This window comes from Pogona vitticeps, chromosome 1 (assembly GCF_051106095.1).
Source record: "Pogona vitticeps strain Pit_001003342236 chromosome 1, PviZW2.1, whole genome shotgun sequence".
Classification (NCBI taxonomy): Eukaryota; Metazoa; Chordata; class Lepidosauria; order Squamata; family Agamidae; genus Pogona; species Pogona vitticeps.
The window spans coordinates 8104889-8129253 of record NC_135783.1 but is presented as its reverse complement, the minus strand read 5'-3'; the positions used below and the strand labels follow the sequence as shown (position 1 = coordinate 8129253).

Here is a 24365-nt window from a genome sequence, read left to right as displayed (position 1 = left end):
AGGGAGGCATATAAGTCAAAACAAAAATGCAGTTAAGGATACAAAATAAAAACAAGAAAGTAGAATCCATACAAGAATAGAAGTCGCCCCATAGGATGCAACAAAAACTTTAGCTTGTTTTAGAAATTAGAAATGATTGAAGTGCAAGTTTGTCACAGGAGGCTTAAGGGTTTCCTGGAGCGAGAGGATGACCCAGAAAGAAGTCCTAAAGTAAATGCATGAAGGCCACATAAATATAAGACCTATAAAACACAGAATGTTTCAGTCACATTAATGAGAAAACAAAAAGCCCAGATGGGTACCGCTGATCCTTGAAGGTGGGAGAAAAACATAAGGTGTAATGGCCAGGATGCACACACACACCCCTTTGTTTTTTATTGTTGCTTCACCCAAACTCATAACAGACCAGAGGATGACAATAAGAGTTAGCCTTAACTCAGGTGTTAAGATCCTCAGGGGAGGCCTTTCTTTTGATCCCACCAACTTTTAGAGGTGCGCTTGGTGGAGATGCTCCCAGACTTTGGAACTCCCTCCCACTGGACGCCAGCTTGGCCCCACTTTTGCTGCCCTTCTGCAACCAGGCAAAGACCTTTCTCTGCAGGCAGGCTTTGCCTTAGTCACCTGTGTGTGGTTTTTAGATGAATTGTTACGCATCACAGCTTTGACTGGGTTTTTTAGTGCTCAAGAGCAGTGGTTCTTAACGTGGGCAATAATGCCCCCCAGGGGGCGATTTCATTTTTCAGGGGGGCGGTAGAACGAAAAGGGGCGGTGTGGGGGTGAAAGAACAGAAGGGGGGCGATGGGGGGCGCTGGAGCAAGCCAAACCTGTGAAGGCGACTGCAGCCGCAGTGCTGGCAGTAGATCCGGTGCTGCTGCCGCCGCCAGTTCATCCAGCTTTTTCTACCTGCCACGTCTTGCCTTTCTCCTTTAGGGGAGCACTGAGTGTGGATCGGGTGAAAGGAAAGGGTCTCTTGGGTCCTCATCCTCGCCCCATGAAGCACTGCCTCACACCCGGGTGGGGAGGGAGACTAGGTAGGTAGGTAGGTAGGTAGGTAGGTAGGTAGGTAGGTAGGTAGGTAGGTAGGTAGGTAGGTAGGTAAGATATCATCACCTCAGGGAGGGGGGCGATAACTTCCTCAATGGCTCAAGGGGGCATTTCTTTCAAAAAGGTTAAGAACCACTGCTCAAGAGTGACATTTGTGTCCCCCCCTTTTTTAATATTCATATATTGTTTAATATTCATATATTGCCTTTAAATGATGTAAGCCGTCTCTTCTTTTAATGATGCCAACCACTGTTGTATACTCATTGTTTTCCCCTTTCAACATGGTCTCTCAATGTTGTAAGCCGCCTGGGGTAAAAAAAATTATTTTTTAAAAAAACTATTTATTGCCTAGAATAAACTTATTTTAAATATATTGTTTATTTCTTAAACTACAACATAAACATAAATACATAAACCAAAATACAAATTGACTGTGTTCCTCACCACCATAGTCGGGACCTCTTGCAGTAATAAATTTAAACTGCCACCATTTTTTTGTCTTTTTCATTCATTCATTCAGAACAAGTAGGATAAGAGCCCATTTATTGAAAGGGACAGCTCAGTGGTTGAGGTTTCTGGCTGTGGTGCCAGAGGTTGGGAGGGGAGGGTTCGATTCCCCACCGGGGCCTCCTTGAGAAGGGCTGGCCTCGATGATCCCGAGGGTTCCCTTCCAGCCTGCCTTTCAAAAAAAAAAAACCTTTTTTTTGAGATTGCAATCTCGGGAACCGGAAGCCATGTATGCTCTCCTCCTCTTGCCTCTTTGGCGCGGTAGAGGCCTGACGAGCCGCCGCCAGAGGCAGTCGATCGATGAGCGCCCGGAAGGAGGGGAGGGGGGAGAGGAGGGGTTAGGGTTCGAAGGCTCGGCGCTCGGCTGGCCAGGTGGCGTCACTTCCGGCCGGGCGTCAGGGGGCCGCCGAGCGGGGGAGGCCGTTGCGCGGGGATGGCCGCCAACCAACCGCCGCCGCCGAAGCCCTGGGAGAACCGGCGATTGTGAGTTACCGCCAGGTCCTCCGCCGAGCCTCCAAGAAGGCCTTCCCTTCTCCAAGACGTCCCCGGGGGCTCCCAAGCCCCTCCAGGGCCGGCCGGGGGGGGGGGGCGGAAGAGGGAGAAGAGAGAGCGCTCTCCACATGCCCAGGAGCCCCCTTGACAAGGCTGCGAAGTGGCCTCAGGGCGAGGGTTGGGTTGGTTTCTTTTTAATTGGGGGGACGGCGGCGTCCTTTAGGCCCTCCACCTTGGTCAAAGTAGGATAGGAGCCCATTTATTGAAAGGTTTTCCTTTAAAAAGGACCCAAGGCGGCTGATAAGCTTTTTTTTAAAAAACAACAATGTTTTATTGATTTACTTATTTTATTAGATTTATACCCCATCCATCGAGAAAGTGGGTATAAGTTTGGAGGTTGAAAGATGGCAAATAGGCGAGTGTAGGGATTTGAGAAATGCTGTATCTGAAATGGCAATAGAAATCGATACGAAAAACAGATTTAAAAGTAACCAAAAGTGCAAAGTCTCCTGGTGTTAAAATCCATCTCAAAGCAGCCATATTTGCAAGAATAAAACCTGCCCGGAGAGAGAAAGGTCTTCTTCCACTGCTAGCAGAAAGACAACAAACACGGGGCCAGTCTGGCCTTCTGTGGGAGGGAGTTCCATAGTCTCTGGGAGCAGCCACAAAGAAGGCCTTCTCCCTGTGTAATTATTTATTTTATTTAAAATATTCTTTTTACCCTGCTTTTCTCCTTGAAAAGGGCCCAAGGCAGCTTACTGCAGTGATGGTATTTAACGTTGAAAGCAGTGAGTCTACAACAGTGGTTGACATCATTAAAAGACAATATTTAAACCTAAGAACAAGGAGTATAAAGAGGCAGCTTGCATCATTAAAGGGCAATATTAAACCTCAGAACATGAAGTATCAATTTAAAAAAAAAAACAGTGCAACTCTGAGAAATAGAAAACACAAGTAGCACTAAAAATCCAGTCAGAGTGGTAATGTAAATTTTTTTACAGAGATGGTAACAAAAAATCCATCTAAAATCCCCCACTCATACAAGCAGTTGCTGAGAGAAAGCTTGCCTGCAGAGAAAGGTCTTTTATCTGCTTGCGGAAGGACAGCAAAGAGGAAGCCAGCCTGGCCTCCAGTGGCAGGGAGTTCCAAAGTCCGGGAGCAGCCGCAGAGAAGGCCCTCTCTGGGGACCCTACCAAGTGCACCCGTGAGGGTGGTGGGACTGAGAGAAAGGCCTCCTCTGATGATCCTAACACCCAGCCGGTAATGGGAGATGAGAGGTCTTTGAGATCGCTTGGACCAAAGTTGTTTAGGGCGTTACAGGTTAAAACCAGCACTTTAAATTGTGCCTAGAAACAGATGGGCTGCCAGTGAAGATGCTGAAACGGTGTGGGTGCGCGTGCGAGAGAGATCCCAGTGACCACCCCAGTTAGTCCGGCTGCCATTGTTTTGGACCCACTGAAGTTTCCTAATATTCTCTGTAGGCAGCCCCAACATAGAGCTTGTTACAGTAATCCAGCCGGGATGTAACTAAGGCATTTGCCACCATGGAATGGGTGCAACGGGTGCACTAGTTTTAATTGCGCGGAGACACTCCTCACCACCCCCAAAACCTGAGCGTGGAGGTTCAGAGACAGATCCAGGGGCACTTCCAAGCTGAGGGAGTCCAAGCTGTGTTTTCAGAGGGAGGTTTTTGGAATGAACTCTGCAATTCCCCATTCCCATCGCTGGAGCCTTTTCATCCCAACCCTTCCCACTTACAGTTACAGGCGGGAACCACCTTATCATCTTCGTCCCTCGTTTTTCTTGCCCCCTCCATTCATGAGTTTGACAGGGAGGAGAAGAAACAGGGGAACTCCACTCCCCCTGATTTTTTCTTTATCGTAATAATCCCATTATTGGGGACTCCTTTTTTAGAAAATAAAAGTACTTTCTTTAAGAGGAAGGCAGGGTTTTATATATATATATATATATATATATATATATATATATATATATATATATATATATATATATATATATATATATATATAAATGGTAAGATTTAAAAATGCTTCATCTATTATTATGGGATGTGCTTTTCTTTTCTCCAGAGCCCCTAAAATAGATTTATCAAGGTGCCTGTCTCTTGAATAATCTAGTATCTGTTGCCTCCACATGCATGGGGCAGGCTACAAAGTGGGGGAAAGTTGTGTGGAGAGCACCATTTCATAAAGGTTTGGTAGCATGGTCATTTTAGGAACCTCATGAATATATTATTTTTTAAAAAATCCATAACTGGTTTTTATTTCTGCACGTTTTGGATTCTGTCTGCAACATGTGCTCATAAATGCATGTGGGGATTGGAATAGCCTGGTGTTGTGTGGGTTAAAGTTCCCCATGTCTGGTTTTAGAACCTGAAAGATTCGTTTAGGCAATATTCATACATTACAAAACCTCATTTTACCATGTGTTATGTAATCATTTACTCGTTATAAAGGGTGTGTGTAGGTGTTATCATGCATGTAGATGTGTGTGTGTGTGTGTGTGTGTGTGTGTGTGTGTGTGTGTGTGTGTGTGTGTGTGTGTGTGTGTGTATTGGTTTTCCACACCATCTCCACGAGACATTTTTTCCTCCCTTGTGCAGTTTCCAGTAGTCCACAAGTTCTCCACGTCCTGATGCCTTCAAAGTTTGCTCCTCTGATTGCGTCCGTCCCCTTGCGATAATTTTTCTAGTGGGACTTTTGGTCAGTGAAAGCCACAGCTACCATTTGCTGATAGTCTGACATGTTCTCAGCCCTGCTTTCCCACCCAAATAGGTGTGGTTGGAACAAGAGCTCTGGAGTAATAATAATTATTCCTTATTTGTGTTATCTCGGTAATTAAGGTTACATAACTTCTATCTTCAGGTAAGCTGAATTTGGTTAGATTTAGCTTCCGATTTAGCCTATAGGACCATGCTGTAAAATTATTTCATGGTAGCCTAACTAGTTTCCAAGAACTGCATAAATATGCATCTGATTGCAACTTACTGCGAACTTTTGCTGTCTGGTGCCCAGACAGAGCCTCTTCAGGATGGTTCTGTGAATAAATATAGGGGCTAGTGACTGGCTGTTGAATTGCTGATAATTATAGTCTTTAATATTTGCAACCAGATGAAGATTTTATATTTGGAGTAATAACCTGTCAGATTAGTAAAACAGCTATATCAGAATGGAATTTTGTTTAGTTAGATTAATTGCTTATCTTTGGAGAACTATTTAAATTGTTTTACTTAACTAAAACAGTAACCTTATATAGTTTACATACAGTATTCTTGTATATGTTTACTATCTGAAGTGGTTAAACAAATACGGTACCTTCAAAAAAATATCAACTTATGTGCACAAAGATCCCAAGATTTGTAAGCTGCTCAGGTTTCACTTTCATTTTTACTGCTTGCCCCTCCCTCCTCACACTTAGACCCTGGTACAGATGTATTTCACTCCAAATGGGCTTAAAACTTACCGTCCAGCGAAGATCCTCCGTACGGCGGCCATTTTCACTGCCTGTATAGCGAGGAATCTGTCCCTAAACACAGGGGGAACCATTTTATTTACCTGGCGGCCATTTTGAAATCAGCTGTTGAAAAGTCATCGTTTTGTGGAGAATCGGTTCCCGAAGCAGGGAACCGATCATCGCAGAGCGAAATTCCCCCATTTAGACCATCATTTTGCGATCGCAGTTGCGATCGCAAAAAGCTAGTCGTAAAGTGGATTCGTCGTAATGCGGGGCAGTCGTAAAGCGAGGCACTGTATATGCTCTGTCCAGTCAAGGACAGTTGGATGATAGCGTGGATGGTAAAAAAAAGCAGATCAATGTGGGAAATACCAATTGATTTCTTCTAATTCTTTTACAACAGCCTTCATCCGTCTACTTCATTGAGTAGTGGCTGCCACTTTTTATCTAAATCCACAACAGCTCGGGTTAAAAATTAACATGAGTCTACCAGGCAGGAATCCATAAACACACTATCACCATTTACATGTTGTTCCTGATTAAAAAAAATATTGCTGTGACTTTTGGACACACTCACCCCAACAGAGGGGTGAGAATGCCTTGTCCAGATGTGGTTGGGCTCCAGTTCCTATCAAATCCTACTCTCATCGCCATGAGTTGCGAGCAGCTGGCTACCTGTGTGCTCCTCACACGTACTAATGGTGCAAGCCAGTTATCTGCGGTCTTTGTTAAATATTAGCATTCCTGTTTTCCCTCAGTTTAAAAAAAACAGGTCAGAAGAGCTGCACGTGGATGATTTCGACATTGTTGGCCTTTATTGATCTAGTTGTATAGCTCAAATCCATCCTTTAAATCCACCCTTTGAGACTACTGTCTCAAAAGGAGATTCATTGCCACTGTTAGTGCCAGTTTGTAAACATACAGGGTGAGTGGAGAGCGGGCCTGGCGTGGCTAGATTTTGCTCCCAGGTTGAGAAAGTTGGCCCCAGATCTGTTGAAATTGCCCACCCCACAACAGAGCTGAGTTTTTCTGTTACTATTATTATCATTATTACTTTTATCCTACCTTTTCCCGGTGAGGTCAAAGCAGCGCACATCACAGTTCCCCCTCTCCCCTGCTTTATTCTCATTGCATGCCTGTGAGCCGTGTTGGGCTGAGAAAGACAACCTCCAGGTTTCCCAGTGCTTCCAGGGTGCTGTAGTGGATAATATGATGGACTCAGGAGACTTGGGTTCGAATCTCTGCCTGGCCATGGAAATTCATGGGGGTGGGGTGGCCCTGGTAAAATTTTCCTTTCTTTTTCTTTATACTGTATTCTTACTGTGCGTTTCTCCTTCAAAGGAACCAAGGCGACTTACATCATTAAAAGACAGTATTTAAAAGCTAAAAACAGTAAGCATACAGATATTTTAAAAAAGAATTGAACAAGTATTGTATTAAAAATGGTAAATACAATCAAGACTAAAAACAGATTTAAAAGCAACAGAGCGCAATGATCAATTTTTAAAAAACTCTTTATTTTGAAAGCCCCATTAAGATTGCTATAAGGGGGTTCCATTCTGACTACACATTGCACACTCCCTTCTCAATGCTACCTACGGTGTGACTGTGATTGCGTGGCGATCCTGGGAATGGTAGTAGAAAAAGTGATTTTTTTCCCCCAATGTCTGTCTGCCATCTGCGTTTTGGAGGAGTTGTGGAAGGAGGGACTGCCGAGAACACGAAACCACCTTGGGTACTAACCATGGGCTTTGTTGTTTCCAGAGCGGCTGATGTGGGGGCCAGCCCACTGAGTAGGCCGGGGCAACCCACGCTGACTCGGGTGCCCCCTCCGGTAATGCCAAGACCATCACAGCAGACCAGCGGCACCGCCCTGAACACCTTCCGGCCTGCCTACAGCAGCTCTTTTTCGTCAAGCTATGGCGGCTATGGAACCGGCATGTTTGGGAATTCCTTTTACGGGAACTACAGCCCTTACAGTTACGGCTATGGCGGCCTGGGTTACAACCGGTTTCGGATGGACGACGTTCCTCCCAGCCGATTCGTCCAGCAAGCTGAGGAAAGCAGCCGGGGGGCCTTCCAGTCCATCGAAAGCATCGTGCACGCCTTCGCCTCTGTGAGCATGATGATGGACGCCACCTTTTCGGCCGTCTACAACAGCTTTCGAGCCGTTTTGGATGTCGCCAATCACTTCTCCCGGCTGAAAATCCACTTCGCCAAGGTGTTCTCGGCCTTTGCTTTAGTCAGAACTATAAGGTACCTCTACAAGCGGTTGCAGAGGCTGCTGGGTCTGCGGAAAAGCTCAGAGAATGATGATTTGTGGGCAGAAAGTGAAGGGACCGTGGCTTGCGTCGGTGCCGACGAAAGGGCCGCCAACGCCACCAAGTCCTGGCCAATTTTCTTGTTCTTTGCTGTCGTTCTCGGGGGACCCTACCTCATTTGGAAGCTGCTGTCTACCTGCGCCGAGGATGAAACAGGTAAGAGTTTTCTTCAGTCAGGATGATGGAAGAAGCCTTTAGTCTTTCCTCTTTCCTATAGAATGCATGGTAATAAGGAGAGCACTGCCCTGTGTTTAACCAAAGCATTTGTTGCCCAGTCGGCTAGGGTGATCCCATTGAACAGGAGGCCAGCCAACTGGCTGTTTACAAGGCTGATGATTAGCTCACAGAGTGTCCCTAAAATAAGTATCCATGTATACCTCTGATATTTTGCAGATGACCTGAAATGTCTTAATTCCACTAAACACTGTGCTGGCTGCAGCTCTTGCTTGATAGCGTTCACTAGGCAAGGTGCCGTTTAGCAAGACCACTACAGCTACAACATCCGTCCTTGTAAACTGGGAGGCATCCTTGGGAATGCTTACCTCCTTCCAAGAATTATTTTTGTCTGTTGTGTGCACGCCTTCTTGCTAGACTTACTGCCCCCCCATACTCCTTCCTGCATGAGTTCTTTTCTCTATCCCTGCCCTTTTCAGCCTTAATCATATATCAATGTTCCAACCGCTGATGGGGCTAAACAGTGTTTCTAAAGCTGCTTCAAGTCTCGGTTAAAATGGGAAGTGCTAATTAATTATGGTATTTCTGGGCAGGCAGTCTTGATGCAAAAGAATATTTCTCAGTCTGCACCCCTGTGAAAAGGCAGTGCAGGTCTACTGACGGGCAGGAATTTTTAAAGAGCATTTCGGAACAAGATTGGGCTGCTTATCATCTTAGTTTTGTATGAAGGAGAGGAGGAAACTGAAGGGGATTTAATGATCACAGATATTCTTGAGGATTGCAATCTGTAACATTAAAGAGAGATTGCAAAAAATGATAATGAGTTGGTATCCCTAAAGGAGTTTATGATTCCAGTGTTTCTGTGGATCCCTGTGCAGTCTTAGACAACAACTGTTGGGGCAGAGACGATACAGGTATAATTTGAATGATAAAATCAAGAGGAACTAAACACTTTATCTCAGTGATTTCCTCACCCTCTCAGAAAAGTCTCTTTAGCTTAGGAATGCAGTACGACAGGGTTATATGGCGTCAGATCAGTTACTTGTAATGGAAGTGATTTCGACATACTGTCTTACTATCACCGCTCTAAACAGAATTCTTTCTTTTCAGCGTGGAGGATAATCTTCACCAGGTAGCGAATGGACATGAACTGCTGGTTTGGCGGTTTGTGGTGTTTCGTTTAGCGGCTAGACAGGTGTTCGGCGCTTCAAAGCCCCACCTCCTCCAGTTAGCGCCCACTCGAAGGCAACGACTTGGGCTCCCTGCCCCACCTTCTCTGAGCACTGCCTCTGAGTGGGCACTTGCCAGAAGAGGTGTGGCTTTGAAGCACCAAACACCTCTTTGGTTGCTAAACGAACCAGCACAAACCGTCAGACGGTCAGTTCGTGCCCATATCTGGTTACAAGTTTATCACTTGGCTCATGAGTAGACATTGCTCTTGGCACCTTGAATCCATTGCTCAAGCCTGTACTAGGCTTTGTGTCACATTGCTTCTTACAAGGGGTTGTACTCGTCGAACACACTCATTAACTCTCTTTCTCACCTCCTCTGTGGAACAGTTTCCAGTAACTGGGCAAGTGGAGAAGACGATCATGTTGTCGGGAGAGCAGAATATGACTTTAGTGCTGTTTCGGAAGAAGAAATTTCTTTCCGTGCTGGTGAAATGCTAAAATTGGCACCAAAAGGTACGTTCATTGTGATTCTCACCCCCGTTCCCAACAGGCAGTGCAGAATGTGTGGGGATCCATAGAAACATTGTCTGGGTTAGCTAAACTGTAGAAAGATTGATTGGGGGCTTTGGGTGGCCAGCGGCTCAGTCCTCGGAAGGGCAGGAGCCACTGCTTATTGCAAGCATTGACCCATCTATTTCCTTAGTTTGCATGGTTCTGTAGCAGTTTCTGTGCCTGTGATCTTAAGATTTGTTGCGTAATTTTTATCAGTGCTTCAGCCCTGGAGATGCAGGGCCAAACACGTGGCCGGTTCTATCAAACGTGTTAAACGTTCATCCCATCCTTCGCTCCTGGTCATGTGCAGCTTGGTTTTGCTGTCCTGGTTTTCTCCTTCTAGCAGCCCCTCTTAATTTCTTGAAGCTGCCCCCATATGCCCTGTCTTAGGCTTTCTGCCTTGCTCTGTTATTATCCACCAAGAATTCTTGTCTTCTCATGCTTAACAGATCAGCAGAGTCTTTAAATCAGCTTGCAAATAAGACCCCAATGTTTTCTCCCTGCAAGCTGAAAGGCTGGCAGAAACATTGCTTACCTACTTGTCGTACTGTTTGTTGTTTAGTCATTAAGTCGTATCCGACCCCATGGACCAGAGCACGCCAGGCCCTCCTCTCTTCACTTGTCATACTGCCCAAGTCTTAACAGCCCCTGCTGTGCATGGATGGGATGAGGGGCACTGTCTTTTTAAAATCTGTTTGGTTTCTATACTGGATGCAGAGGGGGGTTAGCGTGTGTTCCCCCCCCCCAGTCCCCTTACGTGTTTGAATGCAATTTCTTGTCACCTAAGGCTACCTGGCTAGTGTTTAAATGCAAAGCTGATTTAAATATAGTTTTAAAAACATATTCTGTTAAAAGGAATGCAATGTATTTGGATTCAGTTTCTGGAACTTATACTAGCTTCCAGTTTATGAGATTTGCTAATCCTTTCTGAATCTCTTACCTTTGATTTACTTTGGATGTAGTCCAAGTCCTTTATTTTAAGTGTCTGTAATTTGATCGTTGCTTTTATCTTTACATCTCTAATGTTGTTTCACGTTGTTTCCATTCACGCCTTGAGAATTTCGAGTGGGTCACACAAACATCCAACCAGACCGGTCTTTGTGGAGCTCTTCAGCTACTTCGCCAGCTCTGCATCTGGTGTCTTGAGCTCTTCCGCTAACTGCAAATTTCTTTTCTTTCTTACCAGAACAACAGCCCAAAATTCGTGGGTGGCTTTTGGCCAGTCGTGATGGCCAGACAACAGGACTTGTGCCGGCTAATTATATCCGAATCCTTGGCAAAAGGAAAGGGACAAAGACCACAGACCTGGAGAAGATGGCAGAGCATCAGTCAGCTGTCCCCAAGACCACCTTGGTTCCTGGAGCCACTCCTTCCGACACTCTGGAGGAACAAGAAGCTGCCTTTGAGTCTGTGTTTGTGGAGACTAATAATAAAGTTCCCGTCACATCCGGCTCTGCTGTGCTTGGGGGAGATAAACAAGACCTTTGATGGGTTCAGAGATTAATGAAAGTGCTCAGCATGTACTCACCAGTAATGGTATAGGGTAGATGTTCAGTAGCCTAAAGAGGAACATTGACATTGACTGTATTGGGGCAACTTGTTATTCACACCTGGTAGAGGTGGGATGTTCTTGGCTTTCATCCTGTGCTTAGTTCATTCAAGGTTGGATTCAGCATCCCAGAATCACTGTTATTATCTCAGGCATGGGGTGGTCAGTCGGGAAGGCTTGGCACCTCCTCCCACTCCATTGAAGGAGCTGTGCATCAAGGTACTTGAGAGATGCTCTCTGTTTCGAAGTCCTCCCTGGTGACTGAGAAGTCGGTGGTCCCATGAGAGGTTGTTTTCAGAGTTAAAACGCATAGAGATAATTTTCAGTTATTAATACGCTGAACTGACAAGTGGAAGGGTCTGATTTTTCAGTTTTGGGGTTGAGCTTCTCTTCTTAAACCAAGGTTTACCAGTGGTGGCCCTCCAGTTTGTTTTTGAATTGGACCACAGCTCCCATAATCCCTCCTCACCGGCAATGCTAGGTCATGCTGATGGGAGTTGTTGGCTAAAATCGTCTGGAGGACCACAGTTCCACACCCTTGTCTTAAACTATTTTTGTAAGGTGGAAGGAGAATCTCTGGATTGCGGAAATGTCAGGAACCAGGAAAATCTCTATGGAGAAAGGTTAAGGCTTCCAATGGTGTGGCGTTCTGTGTGGAAGGTATTTTAGAAGTGGCAGCAAATGAACCTAACTGTAGCCCCCAGAAGATGTCTACTGCCATTTCATTTGGCCCTTGTCCGGCCTGTATCCCTGCAGTTGAAGCCCCAGGTCATCTTTGCCTAAACTGGTTGGTGCTTCTTCTTCAGCCAGAAAAGCTATATTGCTTTTTCCTTCCAGCTCAAGCATGGTAGACCTTGAACCTGCCAATTAACAAGTTTGATCTCACAATAGTTCAAACTTAACACGCAACCAGATTTGTGTGATTAAAGCTGGGCCTGCCACTGTCACACATGCAGTGTGAGCCTAAGTGAACACTAACGATTATAGCTAAATCTTTTTCAATTATTTGTTCCCTCAGAATGACAAGTGTAAGCTATCTAGTTTTCCAGTTCACACTCTGTGGAGGAAACCTGAAGCATTTGGTGTGCTAAGAACAAAGCTCAGTATTTACTCCTGAGAAATGAGATATACATACAAAGCTAGACTGCAACCAGTAAAAATCATGTTTACTACTATATACTATATTATTCTGAAAAGATGGATACAAATCCAAATATGTTCTGAAAAGATTAGTGATAAGAAATAATTTCAGGTTGTAACTTATTATTCATACTCTGAAGCTCTGCATTGCCTATAGTTAAAAATATTTTGATTTTCTATTCTTACAGAATTACATATTCACCTTCTCAGCCCACTGTGAAATAAATTATTTTCTAAAACTGGAGCCTTCTGACTCATTTGCATCTTGGATTTTCTGAATCTTAAATCAAAATCCTTCTATAGAGCACCTTTTTTGCAGTTTCACAAGGCACTGAGAATTATGATAACTCATGGATTCACTTCCACTTTGTTCTGAGTGATTGTGTTTGGTGTGGTAAATTACAGCACAGGTAGCAGTAGTTTGCAAAGCTGGATCATACTGATGAAGATTGTTTCCGAAACAAGTTTCATTCATTCACAGTATAACTGACTACTATATGGATTAGCTGACTCTGTTTAATAATGCGGCAGTATAACAATGGCTTCTGATAAAAAAAGTTACAGTTTTTGTATAGTGAGTGTGTGCAAGGCATAGACTGGGAATAAGAAGCAAAGATTAGAATCATAAGCTTTGATCACACATAAACATCAGACTCTTGATTGTTCACTTTACTAGGTATTGAATGATCACGGTTGGGTAGAAGGGCTTCAGCTGCAGAGTTGAGCCACAGTAAATTTAGTTAGGCCCCTTTTTTGTATGTCTTAACACCTGAGATTTTGTTTCACTTTTCCAAGTGTGTATGAAAAATTCAAGTTGAAGGAGGAGAATACTGCAAATTGTCATTAATCTCCAAATCTGTTCAGTTTGTAAAACCTAAATGTTATACAGTAGTTTAATTTTCCTAATAATAGGAAACTAGCAGTAGGCCCAAAAGTGTTTGCTTATGAATACATCAATATTGGCCAAAATCCTGTTTGTTGTGTCTGTGAGAATAACATGGACAGTGTAACAAATGGAGGACAATTGCTAAGGGTTATGAAATCAGAGTGGACATTCTCTGTTGTGTATCAAGTCACATAACTCTTGTGTGCAATGATAACGTCCACTCTGCGAAAAGTTACACCATTCACATTAACCCAGAAACAGAACGTTGGCCATTGTTTCAGTGATTATTTCAGCCCAATGCTAAAAATATGTACTTGTGTGTCATCAGATTTGATGGGGTTTGCTGCTAAGAAGTATATTTGGATTTTGTATGTCTTACTTTGAACTTGTTTGACTGTAATAACGTACCATATCTATGCATATCATACTTTAAATGAGATAAGTATGCATAGTGACCCTTGACCCTGACTCTTTGACTTTATACTTGTTTTAGTAGAGTCATAATGAAAATGGTTGTAATGACTTAGATGTTACAGAAGGTTTTAACATGAAGTTGGATTAACCTGCATAAATCTTTTGAATTCAGTTGAAACTTGAGTACAGTGTTCTTTCTTCCTAGAAACTTTGTTGATGCTGAAATCACAGCAAGAATAATGTTTTGAGGGGGAAAAACAGGTTTCCACTAGGTTCAACTGTATATCCCAACCATTTTTAAAACATTGGACAATATCAATTGCCTTATATACATTTTGTTTCCTGTCCTAAGCCAATAACACACACAAAAAGGACTTCCCATCTTGGAATAAGAGTACTCATCATCCTTGTTGCCCTTTTACATAGAGCTTATGAAGTTAACAGCTTACTGTGAAAATGGGGCTAAATCTGTCTGCTAGTCCCAACCAGAGTAGACACACTGAATCAGTTGGAGTTCCATAAGTGTTGACTTTGTAAGTCCCATTCATACAGTGGACCAATTCTAGTCAAGTCAAAATCTAGTTGAATTTTGCTGTTACAGAGAGTAAGTTGGTTTTATTTTTTTCAGAAAAATCAAATACCTTTAGGGGTCATGCTAGGATAGCTGTGGGATCAGGTGTTTGTTCTTTTCAGGAGATTGGGTGTTTCCTGTGAGGGTGGTTTTTTGGGGGGGGTGTTGTGATAAGGGGGGAGATAATCTGTCACTGGTTGATGGGTGCTGCTGGCTAGTTTTTTATATGCAGTGATCACTGGTCCTTGTGGCTGGGTAGAGTTCATTGACCTTTTTGAAGGCTGTATTTTTCAGTGCTAGGAGCCAGGTTTTGTTGATTTTTAGACTTTCTTCTTTTAGCACTTTTAGAAATACTCTCCTGCTATCAACTATCCCACATGCTACACCAGAACACAGACAGAATTCTAGCTCCTATCCTCTGAAGATGCTGGTCACAGAGACTGGTGAAACGTTAGAAAGAAAAACCTCCAGAACATGGCCAAACCCACAACAAACATCAGATCCTGGCCATGAAAGCCTTTGAGAACACAGTATAAAAACCATTTACAGAGCAAGCTATTTGTGCCTCCCCACTTAATAAGTCCTGAGAGAACAACAAAGTTATCTGAACCACCTTGCCACTGAAGTCTATAGCCACTCACCAGGTCCAGCTTGCATGTTTTTTTCCCCACTTCCTCGGCTAATCTCCCAGTCACAAGCAAGAACACACAACTTCTCTGACCCATTCTTTTGTTTGAATGGGAAATCAGCCAAGAAGCAGGGAAGCCTGGGCTGTTGCCGGGACTGGAATATCAACTGAAGAAGTGGGGGGAAAAAAACAAGCAAGCTGGGCCTGGTGAGTGGCTGTTTGAGCCTACAAACCAGGACAAACAAGTTTGTGCCCATCTCTAGTCGATACATAGGTTATCTCCCAGAACAAGTGATCCTACCTTTATCCTTGGCAATGACTGAACTCCTTTTAACAACTACAGTGGGGTCTCTACTTAAGAACTTAATCCGTATTGGAAGGTGGTTCTCAAGTTGAAAACTTCTTATGTTGAATCTGCATTTCCCATAGGAATGCATTGAAAACCATTTAATCCGTATCTGCTCTTTTCCGTCCATAGAAACTACAGTGGAACCTCTACTTAAGAACTTAATCCGTTTTGGAATGGTGTTCTTAAGTTGAAACATTCTTAAGTTGAAGCAAAATTTCCCATAGGAATGGACTGAAAACCAATTAATCTGTTCTGGCTGTTTTTTTGTTATGTAGAGGTGCGTTTGTACATTGAAGCATTAGTTCCCATAGGAACTAATGCAAAGCTGGTTAATACATACTCTACCACTAGGGGGAGAATTTTTTTTAACCTAAGATGACCTAAGGTTAAAAAAGAGCAGGAAAGGTTTTTTTCCTGTTCTTATCTTGGATTTCTGTTCTCAAGTAGAAGCAAAATTTAGCAAATGGAGCTGTTCTTAAGTTGGATTGTTCTTAAGTAGGGACGTTCTTAAGTAGAGACCCCACTGTAATCTGAAAATAGTATTTTTCCCCACTTATCAGTGAGCCTGTCCATACTGGCATATAGTTATGATATATGGTTCCCTGATAGCACTGTTTAGCACAGAAAAAAGAAGAACTTGTCCACTTGTGTTTCTACTTAAAATAATACATATTTTGCCTTTAAGAGCTGGTCGCATCTTTCTGGCACAGGGCTATGGAGTGCAGTCTTTTTGGGACGATTCATTGAGATGCAAAATAACACACTATTCTGCCTTCAAGGACAGGTACCTGAGTTAAAATAGAAACAGCTGGATCAAAATTTCACAGTGTGGACAGGCCCAATATCATAAGTACGTGGAAGGAGCTAAACCCAGGGTTACTTAAGTTGTCACAATGCCGATTGAATCATCATCTCGCACCATCTGAACTGCAGACACAGTTTCTTGAATTTAGCTTTCCATAAAGTTCAGAGCAATCCAGGCAGGGATCGGACACGATGTAAAACTTTTGTCTGTTTATATGCATTAATATAGTGTTTGGTGCTTTTGTTAAGTTACCGAAGTAGGGTGAGTATTCTTTTCAGACCCGCTCAAAGATCTCTCGGGATATGATTTACTTCTTGATCTTTTCAGATTCCTATCAAAAAGAGAAAAGCAGGTTGTGGGGAACTGGATCATTAAGAAAACGGCAACAGGTTTCAAAATTAATCTAGGTTTGTTGAGATTTCCCATGCGTAAGGATGCTTTCCCCTCTCTTCCGTGGAGTGAGGGGAGTTCACGGCTCGTGTGTAGCAGATCACAAGGAAAGCCAGTTATACGATAACTCATGTAGCAGCATTTAGATCTTGAGATTTAGCTGGGCAATCTGCAAACTGTATTGGGATCAGAGATTAAAACTGGATTTCTCTGCTCAGGCAGACTTTAGCACAGCGCAGAAGGATTAATTCTCAACACAGAGCAAGGAATGTATAAGTATTTAAACTGAAAATTCCCTGCTCTTTTAAAATGGCAAGATATTTGAATTAAAATACCTTCTGAGCTAACATGCATTGAGTTGAGCGTGCGTGCGTGCATGCGTGCGTGTGTGTGTGTGTGTGTGTGTGTCCATGCATGTGGAACCACAATCTACTGTTGCTGGCTGCCTATGATGGTGGTGATGATGTTAGGCTGAGATTTCATTATCTGACTCTACAGATTTGATGAAATAATGAACATTCTAAGATCCAAAAGTAATAAAATTCCAAACCACTGAAGTTCAAAGTACAAAAAAAAGAGATTAATCAGAAATGAGATGTCTTATGGAGAAAAGGGCAACGATCCTTTTCATCTTCTGCTTCTCCCATCCAACCAAATGAAATTGGTCTTCTTAAATTATTGGGCCAATAGTTTCCTTCTGGTAAACAGTCATAGAGGGAAGAAGGTAGTCCCGTTTGCTGGGCTCCCCAGCAGAAGTGTGCAGATTTGTGTTTTTGGACTACAATGCCCAGAATTCCCCACACAGCATAGCTGTATCACTTTACTCCCTCATATGACACCCCAATTATTTCTGCAGCCATCTTCTCCATCCTTCTCTTTATTAATTATCTATCACTGAAGGTCCACTTTTTGTTGTTCTTCCAAACGTGTCATTTTTCTCTCACCTTTTTTTGAGCCCAATTCTTTTTCATGTTTTAAGAATGTGTGACATCTCCATGAATTTATTTATTTCTCTCATCAGTTCATCTATCTGCTGTTGATGTTCGCTGGAAAGAGAAAAGATGGTCCAACAAGAGGTTGTTCTCCCATAGCAAAAACATGACACGATCAGCACACCCTGAACACTTACCATGCATGATCTGGTAGGCCTCCTGCAGTTCAACTATTTGTTTAAGAGGTGTGCCAATTGTTTCTGTTAATTCAGTTAATGCCAATGTACTTAAGATACTCCGGTCGTGTAATTTGTGGGAATAGTTAGTTCCAAGAGTAATACCATCTTTGAGGCTTCCCCAACTGAAGAGGGCAGGTGATATTTCTTCAATTGAACTTGAGATTTACTCCTTTCGGAATGAAGCCTACGTTTGCATCTCCAACTCACAACCCAACCAAGCTTGCAGTCATGCACAGAGTAAATCTGATTCAATCCCGCTGGCTTCTATGCAACTTATTCTATGATATAACACATGCCTTCCTCAGAAATACCGCATTTTTCCATGTATAAGACTATACTTTTGTCTAAAATCTTTAGACTAAAAATTAGGGGTAGTCTTATAAACGCAAGTAAGCTGAGGAGAAAAACAAGTGGAGGGGAAAGCAGGGATCAAAGTGATCCTGCAGGGCTTTGATCCCTGCTTTCCCTCCACCTGTTAAGTCTTAGCAAAAGGAAAGCAGGGATCAAAGTGCTGGAGGATCGCTTAGATCCCTGCTTTCCCCTCTGCTTGCTAAGTCCCATGGGACTTAGCAAAAAGAAGTGGAAAGGATCAAAGCAATCCCGTGGCTATATAAGGGGGAAAGGGATCAAAATGACTGTGCAGTCGTGGAATTGCTTTGATCCCTTTCCCCCTCCTTTTCTCCACAAAGGGAGAAAACAGGGATCAAAGCCATCCTGCAGCACTTTTATCCTTTTACCCTACATTTGCTAAGCCCCACTTAGATTTCTTAATTTTGGGTTAGAAAAGTGTGGGGGGGATGTCTTATACATGGGGGCGTCTTATACACGGAAAAAATACAGTACATCTTACTGTTTACAGTGGGACTTATTTTCAGGTCAGCGTGCACATGACCGGAGGCCCTCTAAGCAGCTGGCTAGTTGGGACAATGGTCGGCTTAGCTAAATGTTCAAACTGATGCTGCATATGCAAAGCTAGGAGCTGAGGCAATTTCTTTCTCAGGCTGCATACTTTTTAATCTCTTACCGGGATTTTTCTTCGAAAGTCTCAGAAATGTATTGTTTCAGCTTGGCAATCTTTTCTTCTCTGCACCTTATATCAGCCTCATTCTGCTTTTTCATTTCAGATATCAGCTCTGCATGCTGCACAGGGAAGAAATGACTAAATATTGATAGGAAAGTACTGTATACATATATGCTACATAATTTTGCCATACGATACCTTGACTGCTAAAGTGGGTAATATACATGCTATAATTCTAATAATTACAGATTTAAATAAAGCAGGAAATGCAAATTGTTTACATTGGCCATTTTGACGAACCTGTGTGTGCTGTTCTTGAATGATTTTCGTGTAATGTCTTATGGTGTCATCTAGCAACTGGATCTGCTCCTTGACTAAGCGCTCCGACTCCTCTAATCGCCTTTCAGTCTCTTTCTGATGTTCTTTTTCTAATTCAATTGCTTTGTTATACTTGGTAACCTGTTTAAAATAAGTTTTTTCAGCAGAAATTTACTTTTAAAAATGGGTTTATTCAGAAGGCCTTAAAATTCCTCCTGGAAACTCACATTTTCTGTGAAAGATTTGGAACAGACCCCTCATTCCCATGCCCTGTTAAAGCTAACCCATGTCCTACTGTTTTGCTAATTGATAGTTCCTTCTCCTTTCCCCATTTATTTCCCTTGGGTAAAATTTTACACTGCAAGCTGCTCTGGAGACAGATCCTCACCTGCCTCTGATACCTGCCCATGAATGGCGCTCCAGAGTATGTAAGACCATAGTTTGACACAACCAAGTCCAGGAATCCCCATGAGTGGGCGGCAGGAATGTAGGGCAGGAAATTCTCCAGTATTGTTTTTTTCTGAAGAAAATGTTCCATTTCTAAATAAATAGTTGTTTCATAAAATTCACCAGGACCGTTGAATAGATTACAGATTGCCTCAATTTAACACTGAATCCACTTGGGCATGTGATTCTATAGGGATGGTGAAGGGGTAGGAAACCATAGCACTAATTGGCCAGGTCCAAAAGGGTCCGTCCCAGCCCTGCCTCCTATTTACAAAGAACAATCCACTCCCTGCTCCTGCTTTGCCATTCCCTTCTTTACCAGTTGGTTCCTTCTCTCCAACCAGCCTAAGCCACCAAGCCTGCTGCTCCACAGCATTTCCTTGGCTCAAGTTCTTGTCCCGTCAAGAGTAACCCTGCTCTTTAATTGTTAAAAGGGCAGAGAGCTCTACATCTTAGAATGCCTGAGCTGTACTTGGCCCCTTTCCCATACCCATCTGTTTTTAAATACCTAAAATTCAATTTCCGTGCTCACTTTTGCTATTTTCAAAATGCACAGTGGCTCTCTGCGTTGCAGCTCTGAATTGCAACCATTGAGAAAGAGTAATTCTTGAGAGTGGTGCGGGTGGATTAACCTAAGACTAGAATGAGATTGATTGAGGGCAAGGATAGCAAAAGTTCCCTTTTAGGCTGCAATGCATCCTGTATGCACTTATGCTGGAATAAGCCTCGTGGAACTCAAGTGGACTGACTTTTGAGTATATCAGGCAAAATCCAAAGAAAGAAAAAAAAAAGACAAAAACATGTGGCACCTTAAAGACTAACTAATATATTTTAATGAGTAGATATACATAGCACTGGGTGTTAATTTAAAAAAAGAAATAAATAAAAGAACTTAATATCAAAATTGGGATGGTTCTTCTGCATGTTCAGAGGCACTGGTCCTCAGATCCATTTTTCATTTGTTCCTTTCTCAAAAGAATTACTATTTTGACCGACGTATTTAATTGTGCTTATTGCTATCACTGTAAGGTATACTGCTATTTATTTATAAATTTATGTATTTATTTATTTCATTTATACCCCGCCCATCTGGTCTTCCGACCACTCTGGGCGGCTTCCAATATATATATATATATATATATATATAAAATGTACACACATACAAATATTAACAGTACAATGTACAGTAGTCAAATCACTTCCCTACATTAGCTTAATAACTCTTACAGTGATCAGTGTTGATTCTGAGCAGACACTTTGACTCTTTGGCTGTTACTTCACTATCTTCAAAATATAATTTGCATTTTTTGTGGGTGTGCATGTATACAGGGTATGCCTAGAGAATGCTATAGGTTTCTGGAACTGAAAATGTGCTCTGCTCTGAAATGGGAACTTTCTCCTGCCCCTTCGGCAGTGTCTGCTTTTCTGGGCCCCCACCCCTATCAAACAGCTACTGGCTGTTAAGAGAGTAAACTGTCCCAATGACACCTGTCAAAGAAAACTAATCTTTGTTGGGACTGAACATCATGTGCAGTTTGCTGAGTATGCTAAAATTAATTTCTCTACTGTTTCTAGTGCATTTCCCCCATAAACATCAGCAGACAGCGGCTGAAATCCTATTGTTTGGTGTAGCAAGTCACAACTACAGTAGGTGCATTGAATGGGTCTACTCTAGTTGTGACATATGACAAAGAAGCCAGCCACAGCTAAAGCTGGCCTATTTAAACTAATGGAAATTACGGAGAAGCTGACTCACCAAATCCACACTGCTTCAATGGGACTACAGTACTCTAGTTATGACTTACTATTACTACAATAAAGCAACAGGATTTCAGCTAATGTAAGGAGCACTGGATGTGGCTTTGGAAATGCAAAACACACAACCCTCTGCTGCTCTGAGAAGAGCTTGCATTGGTCCACTGCACTCCACCAGTATTTAGCTGGTAGAGCTGATTTTCCTCCATGGGGACAAGGAGATCAAACGCCTAAGAACCAGTCTGAAATGTCAAATTACGCCACCCTGAATGACCTCTCCTGGGTGTCATGAGCTTGCTTTGTTGCAAAAGTGGCAGGCACTCTGTGACTTTGCCCCCTTTGCCTTCAAGATGAAATTGAAATTCTCCCAATGTACTGATGTAAACATCAATTTGCAGTACCTGGTTTTCTATAATCTTCATTAATCTTGTTATAATCAAATCCTTTTCTTTTAGTGTTTTTTTGAGTTGCTGATTTTCCTTCTGTAAGGTTTTATACATTCCCAAATAGCCGTTCTCTTCACCTAAGCATTCCTGTTTTTAAATAAAAGGAAGGAACTTCAGTTAATACAGTTAATACTATTAGTATACAAAAACACCAACTGAAGCCAAAATCCTGTTGCTTAGTGTAGTAAGTCATATTAGATTAGACTGAATCAATTGGGTGTGTGTGTGTGGATGGTTGTGGCTGTTGCTGAGTCACCTCCTTGATTCAAACTGGTGTACTCTGGAACTGCATCCAGACGCAGGATGCTGGAGCAGTCTGCTTCATGCTTAAAAGATTCTTATCTTCAGTGTGATCTATTTCCCCCATCACTTAAGCGATCCGTCCATTCACAGTGATCAAGGTTTCTTCTCCTGTGAGAAGGGTCCAGACAGATCTTTGGTTCAATCCCATGTGACCCTCCCCTTCCTGGACCCTTCCCTGTCTTTTCCTGTGGCTGACATTCAGTGGGTTGGGATGACTTCCCTTTTTTATTGTTTGTTAAATAAAGTGACATAGCAAAAGAGCAATACATCTACCTAGCATAGCATATATAATACCACTAATGCGTCTTGTTTATCTAGAATAGCGCTACAGCAATAGGAAAATATTTTAAAAAATTAAATGGTAGAGTAGATGAAAATAGAGGAAGGGGGTGTTCGTTGTCAGGGATGACAAAGGGATTTCAGTGCCACCATCTACCAAACACATCACAGGGCTATCGTCTCGGTTAACTCCGCCCATAGCTCTATTTTGCTGCAAACTAGCCACCTGCACAAGATACAGAACAGGATAATTAGGAGCACTCTGGATTGTGCAAAAAAAAAACAACAACAAAAAAACCAAAAAACTGTAGCCATAGCGATGCGTCAAAAAAGGAGGAGGGCAACTCAGTCATTGATTAGCACAATGCTCTCTATTGTGGGCCTTCCCTTGAAAATGGTACAGAAGCACCAGGAGGTCCAGAATATGGCAGGCAGGTTAATCTCAGGGACTAGAAAATTTACCATAATTTTTCTTCTGACCACATTTAATTATTACAGGATTGAACTGGAAGAATAATTTCATGCTGGCTCTTGTCTAGAACCACAACTTTTCTGATTTTTCATTTGTTATGCTGTATCCACATGATGCTGTTCTCAAATAGCAGAGTTCCTTCCCAATCTGTGTTTTTTCAGACCTGTGACTTGTTAGTAATGAAATATAAAACTGCAGCTATGTGTCAGAGCATTCAAATGAATATGCATCATTACAAACATCACATTCAGTTGATTTTACCTTGAGCTGGGCCATCTACAGTATTTCAGTTTTGCATTCACTAGGATATGATGGTCTCTATTTCTCTATCCACATATACATATTAATTAATTTGTACTTAGATTCTAAAGTAGGAGCACCGAAGAATTGATGCTTTTGAATTGTGGTGCTGGAGGAGGCTCTTGAGAGTCCCCCGGACTGCAAGGAGAACAAACTTATCCATTCTGAAGGAAATCAACCCTGAGTGCTCACTGGAAGGACAGATGCTGAAGCTGAGGCTACAATACTTTGGCCATCTCATGAGAAGAGAAGACTCCCTGGAAAAGACCCTGATGTTGGGAAAATGTGAAGGCAAGAGGAGAAGGGGATGACAGAGGTTGAGATGGCTGGACAGTGTGAATTTGACCCAACTCCGGGAGGCAGCAGAAGACAGGAGGGCCTGGCGTGCTCGGGTCCACGGGGTCACGAAGGGTCGGACACGACTTAACAACCAACCAACAACACTTAGATTCTAAATGGCGAAGAACAATTACCTACCTGAAAAGATTTACTGATATGAGCTTTTCTGTCCATCATAGGCTCGCTTCCAACTTTTATGGATGACCTTGTTTCTTGAAATCCAGCTGCCACACCAATAACACATGGTGGAACCGTTGGCTTGATAGCAATATGCATACGGAATGGTTCAGGAGCATTAACAGCACACACATTTCTTTTCAGAGGTTGGGACACTGCATGATTCATTACTTCTGTGGCTGAAAGTTGTCAGGCTTTATAAAAAACCGGCTGGAAAAATTTAACCTGGAGATAATCTGGAGTAATAAATGGATACATAAATCCTCTATATTTCAGCCATTCCTTTTAGCACAACAAATGAAGAGAGTGAAGCCTAGGGTGTCAGTTTGAATCTGGGTAATCAGGAACAGAAGACACATGGATTCCCAAGCACTATTTGGTTTGTTTCTGTTGGAGTTATTTCAACCTTGCATGCTGCCTCTAATAGGTTGGAAAGGACCTTTCTGGGCTAGAGTGATTGTCAATCAATCCAGCAGTAACCAATTGTTCCTTCCCTGCGTCTGATTTCAAAGGGAGCTACACTTCTCTGCTTAAAAATCTTCCTTCCTCTCTTTTAGTCTGCTGGCAACTAGCAGTTAGAGCAGTAGTCTTCAAGAAGCAGGCTGTGAGTCTATTGAGGCCTGACATGGTAAACAGTCATTTTTGCTCAGTACGCTGTTTTCATCTGTTCAACTGTGAGTAAATGAAACCTTTTATTCTTTCTCTTACCAGTGAGTTACTGAGACTGTAAGTGCTAGTTGATGAGACAAAAAAAGGGGCATGAGAGCGTATTACTAGGAACAGAGCAGTAGTGTTGCATGGAACAGGAGAGGACGAAGACCTTGCCCAGAATTTGAAGGCAGCACTCCCTGACCTAAACATGATGGGAA

At 42.7% G+C, this 24365-nt stretch overlaps 1 protein-coding gene and 1 long non-coding RNA gene across 2 annotated transcripts; one reads left to right on the top strand and one right to left on the bottom strand.

Moving 5' to 3' along the window:
• Nucleotides 1–1894: 1894 nt before the first annotated feature.
• On the top strand, nucleotides 1895–13903 carry PEX13 (peroxisomal biogenesis factor 13). The gene is made up of 4 exons (XM_072986997.2): nucleotides 1895–2034; nucleotides 7282–7994; nucleotides 9572–9697; nucleotides 10923–13903. Exons 1-4 carry the CDS (start codon nucleotides 1985–1987, stop codon nucleotides 11222–11224), a joined length of 1191 nt encoding a protein of 396 aa, XP_072843098.2. The 5' UTR covers nucleotides 1895–1984; the 3' UTR covers nucleotides 11225–13903.
• Nucleotides 13904–16196: 2293 nt separating this feature from the next.
• LOC110069814 (uncharacterized) lies at nucleotides 16197–23732 on the bottom strand. Its single transcript, XR_012082870.2, has 6 exons — nucleotides 23458–23732; nucleotides 21582–21713; nucleotides 18961–19119; nucleotides 18664–18779; nucleotides 17413–17514; nucleotides 16197–16409 (listed from the first exon to the last, which is right to left on the bottom strand). It is a non-coding gene; the product is annotated as an uncharacterized LOC110069814 (long non-coding RNA).
• Nucleotides 23733–24365: the final 633 nt, after the last annotated feature.

Coding starts and splice junctions, on each gene's coding strand:
- PEX13 (XM_072986997.2), top strand. CDS start 1,985: ATGGCCGCCAACCAACCGCCGCCGCCGAAGCCCTGGGAGAACCGGCGA. Junction 2,035..7,281: donor CCCTGGGAGAACCGGCGATT/GTGAGTTACCGC, acceptor TGTTGTTTCCAG/AGCGGCTGATGTGGGGGCCA. Junction 9,698..10,922: donor GCTAAAATTGGCACCAAAAG/GTACGTTCATTG, acceptor CTTTCTTACCAG/AACAACAGCCCAAAATTCGT.